This window comes from Lagenorhynchus albirostris, chromosome 8, assembly GCF_949774975.1.
Source record: "Lagenorhynchus albirostris chromosome 8, mLagAlb1.1, whole genome shotgun sequence".
In the NCBI taxonomy this organism is placed as follows: Eukaryota; Metazoa; Chordata; class Mammalia; order Artiodactyla; family Delphinidae; genus Lagenorhynchus; species Lagenorhynchus albirostris.
In genome coordinates, this window is record NC_083102.1 from 13,770,791 (window position 1) to 13,786,162 (window position 15,372).

The 15,372-nt window shown below is 47.5% G+C and overlaps 1 protein-coding gene across 1 annotated transcript in view; it reads right to left on the bottom strand.

The window, feature by feature from the left end:
- TBXAS1 (thromboxane A synthase 1) overlaps window positions 1–15,372 on the bottom strand; it is a 150,679-nt gene that overhangs the window by 4,835 nt on the left and 130,472 nt on the right. Inside the window, exon 10 of the mRNA XM_060156550.1 lies at window positions 4,700–4,791. Coding sequence (XP_060012533.1) covers window positions 4,700–4,791 — 92 coding nt within the window. The remainder of the gene's footprint in view (window positions 1–4,699; window positions 4,792–15,372) is intronic.

Consider the following 15,372-nt stretch of genomic DNA (forward strand, 5'->3'; position numbering starts at 1 on the left):
GGTCACCCCCGCCTTGAGGCAGAGCAGAGACGGGGGAGCTCCAGGGTGGCCATGCTGGGGCAAAGGTCTGCAGTGTGGGATGAGGCTGGGGGACAGGAGGGTCCGCCTTCTTCCCGGGGTGGCCGGGATAGTGACCCACCCCCCATCCCATCCCTTCTTGGGCCATTAACCCTATGCTGCTCTGGACCCTGTGGTCTCTAGGTTCCTCCATTCCTTCCTTCAGCCACCCATCAAGACTGAAGAGCCCATTTTATGCCTGGTGTTGCGGTGCACAGGTGCCTTGGAAGTGGAGGCTTTGCAGGGTTATTCCGCCGGCCACCTCTCCTTCTTCTTCCCACTCCCACTGGGACCTCTTTCCCCGCACACACACCCTCGCTTTACCTACAGGAGATTAGGGTTTGAAAATCTGTTCCCCTTCATTGTCTGTGTCGCTATGGAGAACTGCTACTAGGGAGGAAAACATCTTGGTCAGATTGTTTATTTTACCAACTGGCAATGTTATAATCCCATTTATGTTTTGTTTTAAAAGGCTAGACTACATATGTTTGCATATGAACATGAAGTTTATGGAAGAATACCTAAACTTCTACCATCACCTCCTCTAAGGGATGGGGCTGGGGTGGAGGTTGACAGCTTTTTCTTTGGATTCTTCTGTATTTCTTAGGTGTTTTTTTTTTTAAGTAGAAGCATATCATTTTGGTAAATATAAATAATTATTTTAAAAACTAAAAACAATCTAGGATGGCTTTTACCTCAGGTTGCAGGACTCGGCTTCCCTAGATATCTCAGAGGAGATACAGTTATTATACTAATTACTGTTATACCCTGTTCCTGCTTATAAAAGAAATTAAGAGTACCAGCAGCTCCTTGCAGCATTCATCACTCTATTATGAGCCTTTAATATATCAGGAACATGAAAGGCCAGGGCTGTGAGACACCCATTCAGATCCGAAGCTCCTAATGCAATTATTCTGTGCTTGGGGCTAAGTCACAAAACACTCTTACTCAAATCAGAGCGGGCAGGGGGCTCTGACGTGCGCAACCTCAGCTCTGAGCAATCAAATAAGGATCTACTTTGACTTCCTTCTTTTTCATCTTTACCAGAAATAGCTTGGACCTGGATGCAAGACCCCCTAAAAGCCGGAAAATGGGGGCTTCCCTTCTGTAAGTGGTTGGGCCTCCTATCTGGCTAGACTGCATACAAAGCCAGAAAAATCCGCTGAATTATACTGCCTGGGTTCCTGGGTTGACATTAATAACACTTCAGTGAGAATTGTTATGTTTTCCACAAAGGCCATGTTGAGTTTTTTATGGATAAAGGTGTCAGTCAAGTGTGTCAGTGTTTGGGAAAAGCCAAGCATTTTTCTAAGATTAAAATAATAAAGTAGGGACTTCCCTGGTGGCGCAGTGGTTAAGACTCCGTGCTCCCAATGCAGGGGACCCAGGTTCGAACCCTGGTCAGGGAACTAGATCCCACAGGCATGCCACAACTAAGAGTTCGCATGCCACAGCTAAGGAGCCTGCCTGCTGCAACTAAGTAGCCTGCCTGCCGCAACTAAGACCTGGTGCAACCAAATAAATACATATTTTTAAAAATTAATAAAGTAATGGGATTTCCCTGGTGGTCCATGGTTAAGACTTTGCCTTCCAGTGCACGGGGTATGGGTTCGATCCCTGGTCGGGGAGCTAAGATCACACATGCCTCGTGGCCAAAAAACCAAAACATAAAACGGAAGCAGTATTATAACAAATTCACTAAAGACTTTAAAAATGGTCCACATCAAAAAAAATCTTAAAAAATAATAAAGTAAAATAAAATATAAAATAAAATTCTCACTGTCGCTATGTTCACCTCCAAATCCTATGCCCAGGGCCAAAACGAATTGGCCTCTTGTCTGGGTGAGAATAATGATGACTTGCCTCTCTCACTTCTGTTGTTTGATAACAGAAGTCAGCAGAGTGATATGATTAAAAACACCAGTGGAGTAGGTATGGGGAGGGGAGAGTGTGGCTTGCCCGAGACTGGAACCACACAGGGTCAGGCCATTCAACTCTAAGCTCTGTGCTTCTTTTTCTTTACTTCATACCTTACACGGCACACTGCCTGCAGGGGTACTGCGTTTCTACATCTACTGTCCCACTGATTCTCCCAACACTTCTGGGGTAGGCAGAGCAGGTGTTGTGTGCCCTCTGAACACACAGGAAACAGAAGCCCGGAACAGTCTGGAACTTACCCAAGGTCACACAGTAAACTAAGGGCGGGACCGAGACTGTCTTGACTTTATGTCTAGACTCGCTCTGTCATTATGGAGAACTGGCTCTATATTTTCACTGGGAATTTTAACGAACTCATCCAGATACTCTGGTTTCTGTCCTGTCCTGTCCTGCCCTCCAGATACTCTCAGATCACGAGCATCCTGGTTCCCCAGAGCAATGCCTTCACTGACTTCCTTTTACACTTTGCTGTTTATAAAGGGTCAGAAGGAGAATTGACTGCAGAATTTTGGTGTTGAAGAGACTGCTGACTTTGTCTCTCAACATGTCATCTATACCAGGTCTCAGGTGATGAATTCTTGATTGAGTTTAGATCCAGGAAATGATGTGTCTTTGATCAATTTATACACTTTCCTCCCACTAGAGAATATGACTGTTCAACTCAGCTGGTTTCCCTCTCTGCCAGGAGTCTCAGCTACCAAGCCTGACCCCAGTTACTGCCATCTCTGGGGTCCTGTAAAGGATTCTTTCCTTTAAACAGCCTTTGTTCTGTTTTATCACTGAATGTCTTATTTTGAATTTCACGTGTATAGCAGCTGCCCACAGTTCCCTTGGAAGGAAGCTGGTATAAATCATTCAGAAACAAAGATTGGATGACAGTTTGCTCGGCTCCTAAAGAAGTCGGGGAAGGCCTGTGGAATCAGGTCTTAATGCTGGCGTCAGGAGAGCAATGAGGCGAGCCCTGGCGTTCCTTGTCTGCTCCCAGACCAGGAGACTGAAACCATGTGTGCTTGAGGATGATGTGATCTGACTCACACCCCAGGAATTCTCTATATTGGCTCTGAGTCTGAACATTTTGGACAATATCTACAACCACACTCTCTATGATATTTTCGGTTTGGAATATAATTTTGAGATACCTACAAATCATCCACATTTTCTCTTTTTAAAATGGCAAAAGTTATCTCCATATGGTTTCTGTGGTACATTACTTCCTAGAGATGCAGAGTGGAATTTATGATATACAGTTAAATGCTTTGTGTCGCTTCTGTTTCTAGAACCTGAAATCTGGCAATGTGTCACTCTCTAAGGGCCTGGGGACCTAAGTGAAGACCCCTGTGCTCCATGGGATGCCTCTGAAACCAAGAGTACTCATCAGTTAGACCCATTAAACTTGCCTTCATTGATCAAGCTGGCTGTAATTGTTGCTACAGAAAAAGCTGCGTGTCCTGCAAGCGTCACGTAGCTTAAACAATAAGATGTTTGCCCAAGTTGTTTTTCAGGAGCTTGGAGTCAGCTGTGTCTAGTTGGAGCTTGAGCCAGTTGAGACTGATTAAGACCACCGACCCTCCAACTGGGCATGCGCGAGTGTTCGCTTGGTGACCTCTTGACGTCAGAGGGCCCAAAACTCCATCCTCGGAATGCGCTAACGCAGACGTTTTCTGAACTTGGGTCCCGTGGAGAAGCCTGTAGCTTAGCTGCACCTGTGCAGAACTACGATTGCCTCACCTTTTTCTCATCTCCAATCATTACCTTTTCCCATGCTCCCAGGACCCACCACGCCACAGCTTTGTCCCATAAATACCCAGCGCCCCTTGCCATAGGGGAGGCAGATCTGAGATTTGTTCTCCTGTCCTCACGCTTGGCTGCCTTGTGAATGTATCTCTTCTCTGCTGACAACCTCAGCATCTCAGCACTTGGCTTGCTGTGCGCGGGGTGAACCAGCCTGGTTCGATTACATCTTGTTTTGGGGGAGTTTGAAAGAAGCAGAAGACCTGAGTCCTGCTCTCAAGGCACTTACAGGTTGGTGTGACTGGATGACTGCACACTGGTGAAATGTTGCAGAGCAGCTGAGAATTATCCAAAAATATAATATGAAGTAGAGTTAGCGTGCAAAGTGCTGGGGGAGGAGAGGCAGGGAATGGGTGAGGCGGGCCAGGTTTCCTGGAGTGGTGAGTCTTGGATTGGAGCTCTGAGGATGGGACGGGTGTGGAGTGCTGGAGAATAAGAAGGAGCGTCCCAGGCCTTGGAAGTTCCCCTGGAACATCAACTCCAAGGGCTGGCATTTTATCTGTTTTGGCTGATTTTCCAGTGCGGGCCACAGAGCAGATGCTCAATAAATAGTTGGTGAATGAATGAATGAAGTGACCAGGGGAGCAGCAAAAGCCATCTAAGGGCTAGGAGGTCAGAGTTCGGCTTGGGTTGGGGAGGAAGGTCATGTTAAGAAAAGACCAATGACGCTTTGAAAACATGGGTAACATATAGGAATATAGGCCAGACATTTATTGCTATGGTGACCCTATGTCAGGCATGGCGTCCAGTGCCCCAGGGGATTAAAAAACCCAAGTTTCAGACCTCGACCTCCAGGAGCTTGGGTCCAGCATTCTTCATAACCCAGGTGGTGACAGACTGAGGACTAACAAGGACTCCAAACAGTGATGCTGAAGGGGTCCTGGGGTGCAGGGGCCCTGCAGTATAGGCTTACCTGAAAGCTGGTGGGTACATCCTCAAGGTCTCTGCAATCACCATGTCCAGGTAGGGCAGGTCTTTCTGGAGGTGGCGGTACTCAGGGGCCGGCTGATGGAGGGGTGATGACAAAGAATGTTGAGTTAGACCGAGTCACACGGTATTCTGTCTTTTCTGCTAACTTTAGAGTCCCAGCTCCAATGTTTGCACAGACTTAAATGGAAACCCACAAGATGAAAAGTGATACTATGCGAATTGCGTTAGATTAGCACTCTATCAGAATATTCCGCACGTTCTGTCGTGCTTGTTTCCCAGTGCTGTCCGTCACTGAAGATGGCCAGGCCAGGCCTGGGACTGCGGGGCCTTTGAGTGTCAGAGAAGTTTGTAATAAAGCAATGGCAGCAGCTGCACTGCTAGCGTTTATTGAGAGCTGAAGATCTGGCAGGCTACATATTGTACACACTCCCTTATGAGGAAAGAAATTTTTACATATTGAGATATAGGAAAGCCAATCTGGCTTATACGTGAGTTAACTTGAATTTTATGCTAACTAAAATAGCCTGTTTGTGGCTTACCAAACATACATTGTACATCTGCTTTAATTATTAAAGGAAAGGGCACACTGACCAGAAGTAAAGAATGTCCATGTTAAAAATAGAGATTAAATGCCTCTCTTCCTGGGACGCCAATGCTTGTACTTCTTCAATGATAAGTCTCCCTTCCCAGGTGCCAAGGCCATGTTGATTTGCTGTGTACGTGCTGGTCTGTTTTTTTTTGGGGGTTTTTTTTTTTTTAACCTTGAAGAAATGTAACCCTGACCCGTTTAATGTTCCTTGTTCTGAGAAGATATAAAAATGGACTGAAAACCCTGCTTCTCCAGAACAGTTTCTCAGAGTAATCTGGGAAGTGGGCTTCCAGGCTAGTTCTCAGTTTGGTTCAAATAAAACTCTTTTCTGTTCTTATTATTGATTGTTTATTAATTCTTTTCTTTTTTTTAATTTATATTTTTTGGCTGTGCCACATGGCATGTGGGATCTTAGTTCCCTGACCAGGGATCAAACCCGCACCCCCTGTAGTGGAAGCGTGGAGTCTTAACCACTGGTCCACCGGGAATGGCCCTGTTTATTGACCATTTTTGTTGACACTTAATTTAATGCTCCAGCAAACCAATGGAACAGCTGTTCTCCCATCTCTTAGATGATGAAACTGAGGCTCAGAGAGGTTGTCACATGGTAGTAATGGGCACATCATAAAGTTAAAAGACCAATAGTAAAGTAGCAACAACAACAAAAATCACCACATCTAGAAAGGATCAATGGTAACAAAAACCCAAAGGGCTACAATCAATCAGTCAGAAAAGAAACTCATCAGAAAAGTGGTCAAAGGAAATAAGGAGGCAAAAGACAGAACAAATATGAGTTGCCATGGTGAAAAATACAAATTAAAACCGTGAGCTTTGGTCTTCACTCATCAGATTGTAAAAAGCTGTAAATGTTGATTTACCAGCATCTGCTAGGGAGGAAGGTGTGGAGAAGCACAACTCCAGCACCCCGTGTTGGGGAACCCTAGCATCCCCTCGACGACTTCCACTGGGGTGACCCTGTCGCCCTCTGGCCCTCACCCCGTGGCCTGAGGAGGAGGTGATGGTGAACTGAGAAGCTGGATGTGGGCTCGCATGTGAGTGGGATGAGTTAGGGTGGGGTTATAGAAGCTTATTAGCTGCTCTGCTAGTTTCCGCAAGGAAGGATTTCCCCCAGATACTCCCATCCTCTCTCCCCACTCCCAAGAGAGCTTGAGTGAAGTTACCTGCCTGATAGGTGACAGCCTCATCTTTCTAAATCACTTAATGCTAATCAAAGAGGAGTCTTCAGTTTGGGAGGTTGGCTTGCTTCTGTCCTCCCCTCTCAGGACAGCAGGGGGCAGCACTTGGGGGCAAGTCCATCTTGCCGGCCCTGCAGTAGCTGCCACAGGGCTGCCCTGCGTAGGCTCTATTCCAGTGGTCATTAGTGATGTGCATAAAATACACAGTATTTTATGCGAGGGGCAGAGGGGAGAGTGATGGGGCCAGGACACGTGGAGGCTTGACGTCCCTGGTAAATATCTTAGCTAATCTATTGGAGTCTAGCCATCAATGTAGTGTGGCCATTAATAATGTGCATAAAATACTGAGTAAAAAAAGTCCAGTTGCAGAGAACATGTGCAGTCTAATGTTTACGAATTTGAAGGGCAAAAATGAAAACAGTTGGCTTTTCCAACATTCTCCATCTTCATTTCTGGGAACTGTTTCTTTAGAGGGTTATCTCTCGACCCTACACTTCCACCTCCATCGCAGGCTACGAGGGTGGGCCCGATAAACACGTGGTCAAGGAGAGGGGCCCTGTGCTTGGGGTTTAATGCTCTGTGGGTTGCCATCTGGAGATTCTTAATCGTCATTATCTTTGAATTTGTGTTTTGGGAGTAGAGTCTGAGGGGACCATGGAGCATGTGCTGGGGGCTTGGAGCCTCGCCCACGAGTGGTCCCACTTTGGCCGCCTCCCCGGGATGGGTTCTCGGCTGCCTGCTGTCTTGCCCCTGTGCCTGGGGCCCAGCCCGGCCACCCGTCTCTGCTTTGCCCTTGGACCACTGTTGCCCGTCACCCCCGACAGGGGCCTGGGCTCAGGCACAGAGAGGGTAGGAATGGGGTGCATTCACCCTGAAGCATCTCGTGGTGGGCACATGTCAACCGTCCCTGCCCCGGGCTGGCAGCACCATGGCTGTGTCGGCCCGGGCAAGCCTCTGCCCACCACTGGTCCAGGTACAACACGTGTCCTGGCACAGAGGTTTAAAGATCTCTGAGAGTCACTGCCTACTGTGGGTTGGGGGCTGAGCCTGTGGGAAGGGGGGACGCCTGGCTCCGCTTCCCTAGACACTGCCCCAGGATTCATAGGCCTGGCGGGCTGGCCAGAGAGGGCAGGGCTCTCCCAGCCCACCCCGTGTCCCCACACCCCAGGGCGAGCCCCCTTGGGGAAGCCTGGCGCACCCTCTCATCCTCCTTCCAGTCATCAATAGTTTGGTTTGTCTTTGTCTCTTCTGTCCCGTGAGTCACGAAATACAAATTATGTAATTCAGTGATTCTGCATGTGCATTAAATGCTCTGATCTTAACATTTAAAACTGTGGTGTTGCATGATCCAGAGATGAGTGGTAAAATTCGTGCTAATAATGTATAATTTAGAGTTTTCTTTACTTAGACTGGTATTAAATAGAAAATTAAAAAACCACTGTGATAATTTGAGAGATGAAAGAAGATAGGAAGAACTTTTATATGCACTGTTGTTTTTTTTATAAATTTATTTATTTTTGGCTGTGTTGGGTCTTCGTTGCTGCTCGCGGGCTTTCTCTAGTTGCGGCAAGCGGGGGCTGCTCTTTGTTGCAGCGCGCAGGCTTCTCATTGTGGTGGCTTCTCTTGTTGCGGAGCACAGGCTCTAGGCGTGCAGACTTCAGTAGTTGTGGGACATGGGCTCAGTAGTTGTGGCTCGCTGGCTCTAGAGCGCAGGCTCAGTAGTTGTGGTGCACAGGCTTAGTTGCTCTGCGGCATGTGGGATCTTCCCGGACCAGGGCTCAAACCCGTGTCCCCTGCATTGGCAGGCGGATTCTTAAGCACTGCGCCACCAGGGAAGTCCCCATATGTACTGTTAATGGCGCTGTCCCCCGCTTTTTTCATTTTGCCTCAGGTCCGACAAATTATATAGTCAGCCCTACAGGCCACGGTTGATTGGACCAAGAGTGGGCCTCTGATACGAGGGCACCAGCCTGGACATTTGGACCTGAGACAGAGGAGAAAGGAGTTTTTCTCCAGCAGGTGGAAGCTGAACACGGGTGAGTTATGGTCTGTTGGTGGCCATGTTCTGCCTTGTGGATTAATGAGCAGAAAACCCGTTTGCCATGAGAAAGAAGCAATGAGTTAGATGTGTGGAGAAGCAGAGGCAAAAGACCGTTTCCTGGTGTCCTGATTGCCATCTGCTCCTGGCAAGTAGCCCTGTGGGTGGCATCTCAGTACTCTTCCAGTAAGTTCCCTTTATTTATTTATTTTTTAACAAATTTATTTATTTATTTTTGGGTGTGTTGGGTCTTCGTTTCTGTGCGAGGGCTTTCTCTAGTTGCGCCGAGCGGGGGCCACTCTTCATCGTGGTGCGCGGGCCTCCCACTGTTGTGGCCTCTCTTGTTGCGGAGCACAGGCTCCAGACACGCAGGCTCAGTAGTTGTGGCTCACGGGCCCAGTTGCTCTGCGGCATGTGGAATCTTCCCATACCAGGGCTCGAACCCGTGTCCCCTGCATTGGCAGGCAGATTCTCAACCACTGCGCCACCAGGGAAGCCCCAATTTCCCATTTTTGACCTAACTTAGTGACAGCTGAATTCTGTTATCTGCAACCAAAGGAGTCTTGACAAATGCAGAAATGTAAACAAAACAAAACAGTGGTACTGTGCACCAAAATATAGAACTCTCAATATATCTCAAAAAGAAAAAGAAACCAGATCTGGGAGTAGCATCCCTAATGAGTCAATGGTATTGGTTCCTCAAACAGAATTGGCTGGGAAGCTGTCAGTACTTGAAAGGGAACTTTTAAAGCTAGGCCAAGGGAAATTTGTATTATAAAGTCAAGTCTTCATTTATTTTCCCCGGATGAGCTTTTCACCACTTCTTAGCTTTGGGCTCAAGATACACATGTCAACATCAGCGTGCTGGTCCAGCAGTTCTTGATGTGGTCGAATATTAGAAGTGACCAGGTGGCTTTTAATATATAAGGGTGCTTGAGCCCTGCCCCCCAGGGGTTTGATTGTTGGTCTAAGGTGGGGGCCTGGGTACTAGTTCTGTACAGCCAAGGGCGTGACACCACTGCGTGAGTCTGTCTGTCTGACCTGCCCCCGTGATCCTCTCTGCTGGAGGCGTGGATGGATGGGGTCGGGGAAGGCTCAGGCCTCTACGTTTTAACCAGATCCAGGTGAGGCAATGCAATTCAAGCGCCCACTCACTCACGCACCAGTTCGCCCCTGGGGACCTGTTTTTGCCCGCCTATAGTTCTTTCAGGAAAATCCGGGATAGAGGGGGGGGAATGTCCTGCACCAATCCTGCCAGCAGAGGGCAGCAAGCGTATGGCAAATGGAGACTCCCTGCGAGGCTGGGCTGCTGCTCCGAATCACAAACTGAACCCAAAAGGACCTTGGAAATCTTGAATCCAAATTCTTCATTATAGAGATGAGCAACGTGAGACCCAGAGAGGAAAGGCTGTGAGCTCAAAGTCACACAGATAGAATGTGGAGTAGAAAAGCCAACGCCTCAGGGAACACCCACTGGTATCAGGTGCTAGGCTGGGTGTTTGGAATCCCAGAATGAGTAAGTCTCTGCTCTGGGGGGAAACAGACTTCTGAGCAAGTCATTGTACTGAACGTGGGTCATGTTACAGAAGGGGCTTTGGCGGGGGCAGGAGAAGCAGTCCCGTGTGGGAACTCATTTGTTACTTATTCATTCACCTGCAGAGCTGGTGCCTACTGTTGACCAGGCACTGTGCTAGCACCGACGTGTCCTCGGATAGGTTACAGTCCGTCTCAGGATGCAAACCAGGGCTGCGGATTATAGAGTGGTGAGCGCAGGTGCTGTGGGAGAGCAGATGAGGGACACACATCCCAGCATTTGGGATCGGGGAAGCTGCCAGGAGGAAGTGATGTCTAAACGGGGATATTTATGATGAATAAGAAAGGCCAGTGAAAAGTAGATGGGTTTGTTTGGGTGCTGGTTCAAACAAACCCAATCTAAAAACAAAATTATAACGCAATCATGGGACCTTGGACCCTGAGTGGATATTCGGTGCACTTAGGAAATTATGGTCCATTCGGGTTTTAGTGTGAGGATAGTATGGTGGTCATGTTTTGTTTTGTTTTGCTTTTCTTAAAGCATTAAGAAAGTTTTAAAATTTATTTTTGGCTGCATTGGGTCTTCATTGCTGCGCGCGGGCTTTCTCTAGTTGCAGTGAGCCGGGGCTACTCTTCGTTGCGGTGCGCGGTCTCACTGCGGTGGCTTCTCTTGTTGCGGAGCACGGGCTCTAGGCGCCCAGGCTTCAGTAGTTGTGGCACGCGGCCTCAGTAGTTGTGGCTCGTGGGCTCTAGAACGCAGGCTCAGTAGCTGTGACACATGGGCTTAGTTGCTCCACGGCATGTGGGATCTTCCTGGAGCAGGGATTGAACCCGTGTACCCTGCATTGGCAGGCGGATTCTTAACCGCTGCGCCACCAGAGAAGCCTCTGGTTGTCAAGTTTTAGAAAAGAGCCCTTTTCTTTTAGAGATATATACTGAAATGTTTGTAGATGACATGTATACGATGTCTGGGATGTTTTAAACAATGGCAGTGGGCGAGGGTGGGGACACTGGAGGGGCCATAGCTGCCATCTGTTGAAGCTGGGTGATGGGGACACAGGTTCTCAGCTATTCTGACAATTTGTACAGGTTAAAGTTTTCCTTCATGAAAGGTTAAGGTGCTATAGCCAAGTGAGATTTCTTCTAGCTATGATAGGCTATTTCAAAAATCAATCAACGTAATCCACTACATCGGCAGGCTAAAAAAGAAAACGATGTAATCTTGTAATTTGAGAAAGAAAAAGAAAGATACCTATATAGTAGAACTAAATCTGTATTAGTGGTTACTTTCTCCTTGGTGGAAGAAATATAAATTATTCATGCTTAAAAAAATCGGTTTAACTGGAATAACTATTAATTGTTATTCTGAAAAAATAAAGTTTGAGAATACAAATTAAAATGTAAGGTGTTAAATAGAAATTGAAATAGCAATAGTGTGTGGAAGAGCCCATGTAAAGACTCTGACATGCGTTAAAGAATTAAAAATGGTTGTGTCAGGCTGGCTGACAGGGAGAGCTGCTGTTCTGGGGCATCTTGGAGGACGGAGGGCAGCGCTCCAGGCGCAGGAGAGAGAAAGGCCTCTGTGCAGGGCGACCTGGGCCGGGGCAGACGCGAGTGAATGCAGGGGGCATGGTACCTGATGGGGGCGTGGCCGTCAGGAAATGAAATGGAAAAGGTGGGCGTGCTCTATGCGTGCTGCATATTTCTCTTTGCCGTCTAGCAAAACTAACACTTAAAACTGGGGGTGGGGGTGGAATTTATTTGAAGTGAAAAAGGGAAAGAAAGGGAAGTTTAGTCAAGAAAGTGCTTTTCCTTGGAAGAAAAGGCTGGTGAGCTCACCCCAGATGTTTAAATAGAAGCCGCGTCCTTGCAGGCGGGAGGCTGGGAGCCGGGGCCGAGCTTTGCGCCAGCCCTCCCTGTGTTGTCACCCTCGGCATGCCAGGCCCTCTGTCTGTGCTGGTAAGGGCCAAGGAGGTCTGCTTGGCCTGGAGTGTTGGGGGACTCAGGAGGTCTGAGTAGAGTATTTCAAGCCAGTAAGCACTTTAAGCGTCTGGGGTTCCAAAAGATAATGTTAAAAATGGATCCCCTAGGGCCCTCTTGGGAGCCTGTAGCACAGGCCATGTTACCCAGAATTAGAATTGGGAGGAAACTTAAAATCAATCTGCCTCTCCCCGCAACGAGGATGCCCGTGCAGCCTCTCTCCCTGACCTGGGCCAGGCCTCAGGGTGGTCACCAGGTCCTGCCAGGGATTCTGTCCTGGATCCATTGCCCAGCGGCCCTGGCCTTGGGCCAGTCACCAAGGCAACATCAACAGGTCACCTGGTCTCTAAGTTCCAGGTCATGATGTTTCCCCACCCATCTCTCAGAGCAGAGCCAATGAGATGGTAAAGGTGAAAGGTCTCCGGAAACTAAGGTACCAGACAAGCAGACAGTACTTCTGGTTAAACGTATTTGGAGGCAGGGAGCATGTTTCATCATCTGTTCTACGTTTTAAACTCTCCTGTAAGGATGTGTCAAGGAGGAAAGCGATTATACAATCCTATAGAATTCACCTCAGCTGGGACTGATTCTGTAAAACAAGTAACTGTACCCTTAGAAGGTTGAAAATAATATTTAATATTGGGAAATACTAACTCTTAAATATTGGGGAAAATAGAAACAAAAAAAGCAAACGGAATCTTTGCCTTATGGTTTATGTTCTCAATCCAGAGTTCTTTAATTTTCAGGGAGACTTTTTCATCTATATTTGATTTTTCAGTGGGCAGTCACTGCTAATTTTGTTTCTAAGTTCCTTGTTCTCTTAGTCTTTCTATCATTTCGTTTAGGCTCTATAAACCAATATTTAAATGCAGCAGCTAAACCTGATGGTTAAGGGAACTCTATGGAAAAATCTACTGATAAATACTTTTAAGTAGGAAATATTGCCCTTGCCTATTAATCTCACTTTGCTACATTTGGATTTTTGCGTGCCATTTTCTCTGCAAATTACACAGAGACACACACACACACTGAGTCACTCACACCTACACGTACACCTCACACTGGGTGTGTGCTGAGATGGAGTCTAAATGAGAAAAAGAAAATTAAAATGTCATGGCTTTCAAAAAGATTTTTCCTGGAGGTTCAGGGACCTAATAGAGAAATTAGTATTTTCTTATTTTCCTAAAGGAAATAGAAGTGGGGGGGGGTGGCCTCAGTTTTGTTCCTCCCAAGAAGTAGCAGCATCAGATAGTATTGCTAAGTGCTCACCTGCACGTGCTGGACTTGGTGTTGCATGCAGTGGGCGGGGTCATGCCTGCCCTCACCTGCCCACTAGAAGCTGGGAACTTGCAGTCCCGTGAGACTTGGGGTTCCAGCCGAGGGGCAGCGGGGGCAAGACAGCCACGGGAAAAATTGAGGTTTCCACTTGCACTCCTTCTCTGGAGAACACAGACTAGAAGATGAAACCCTACCGTGGAAAACCTGGCAGCTCTCGCTTTGCCCTTTTGCCCACTGACCCCGGGAGAAAAGCCTGCAGTTCCCGGGCCTGGGCTCTTCACAGACCACTTCTTAAACTGGGGTGCTGGGGTCCTTCCAGCTCTAACTCTTCAGCTTTGACATCCATAGATGTTCTGAGTGAGTCGTTTCAGGCCTGGAGCAAGAAGCAGTGGGGGAAGGGGGTGGGGCGGGGCGACCCGAGAGGGATGGCATGGGGCGGGTTCCTTTCTCTCAACATGACTGGCTTGCCTAGCCAATGCCCAGACAGTCCCGTGTGCCGGTCTAAAGAATGTGGCAGATTTAGATGTAGACGGGCACCCCCACCTTAGAAAAGGTAATTAGGAGAGTGTGTATAGCATCTATTTATATCCACTTTCAAAGGAATGAGACAGAACCCATATCACATAAACACAGGGATTATTCCAGGTGCTCTTGTACTCTGAGGCCCAGGCCATTAAGGGATTAGGTGAGGAGATGTAATGAAAGAACGTAAACTGCACACACACACCACGGTGTCAGCCCTCCCCGCCAACGGCCCTGGGTTCAGCTTTGTTGATGGTGCTGACCCTCTGCAGGAATTCCTGTCTGCAGAGATCTGTGATAACAATGGTACTTCCCTTCCTGCAGTACTGTACTGCCTTCTGAAGGATTTTTACATCCCTTATGCCATTTGGTCCTCACAACTGCACTGTGAAGCAGCTAGGGCATTTTTGTTGCCTATTTTATAGATGAAGAAAACAGACTCAGAGAGGTTAGTGGCTCGTCCAAGGTCACACAGCTAGTACATGGCAGAGTCAGAACTAAACCCAGATCTTCAGATTCCAGATTCCAAGGATTTTCCATCATGCGTTGCTGCCTAAACTGCCCTCCCTCTCTCCTTTTATCTCCCCTCCCTTCATCCCTCCCTTACTTTCCTCTGTACATTTTCTGGAAGAATAACATGCACACAGAAAAATAGAACACAAACAAAAGTGTAGCGCTCAGTGAATTTTCACAAAGCACACCTGTGTCACCAGCATCTAGATCAAGATGCAAAATATTTCCAGCCCTCAGAAGTGCCCCCGTGACCCCTTCCAGTCATAGCCCCCCAAAAGCAACCACTATCCTGACTTCTAACACAAGAGGTTATCTTGCCTTTTAAAAAGCTTTGTGTAAATGGAACATCCAGTACGATGGCTTTTGCACCTGCTTTCTGTGTTCACTGCTGTGTCTTTGAGACTCATCGGTGGTGTGGTGTGAGTTGCAGTGTGTCCATTCCACATCTGTTCATCCTTCCAGCTGTGGATGGACATTTGCGTTGTACCCAGTTTGGGGGCCATTATGAATAAAGCGGGGCATTCTTGTATATGGCTTTCAGTGAACGTAAGTCATGTTTCTGTTGGGTATGTACCTAGGAGTGGAATTGCTGGGTCACAGGGGATGTGTGTGGTCAGGTTTAGTAGATACTGTGAACGGTTTACAAACTGGTGTGTGTACTGCCTAAATTTTAACGGTGAATTAGTTGAAAGGCAGCTCGTTGACACCCCTGTCCCCTCTATTTACTGTCACTGTGGGTTCCTCTCTTCTTCCCTCTGCCTGCCCCCTCCAGTGTGCTGGAATGTAACCACCATCTCTATTTCAGGAAAAGGTTGAGAGAAAAAATAGTGTATTATTTTGGGAACTGTGTTATGTATTCCTATAGTGTGTATGGTGGGGGGGGTTGGTGATAGGAACAAATAAGACACATCTAATTACCTAACTTTAAAATTGTCTCAGTTACCAGACATAAGCCCTCATAAGCATAAAACACGTTCCCAAATCAACTAGATTCGAGTTTTTGAATT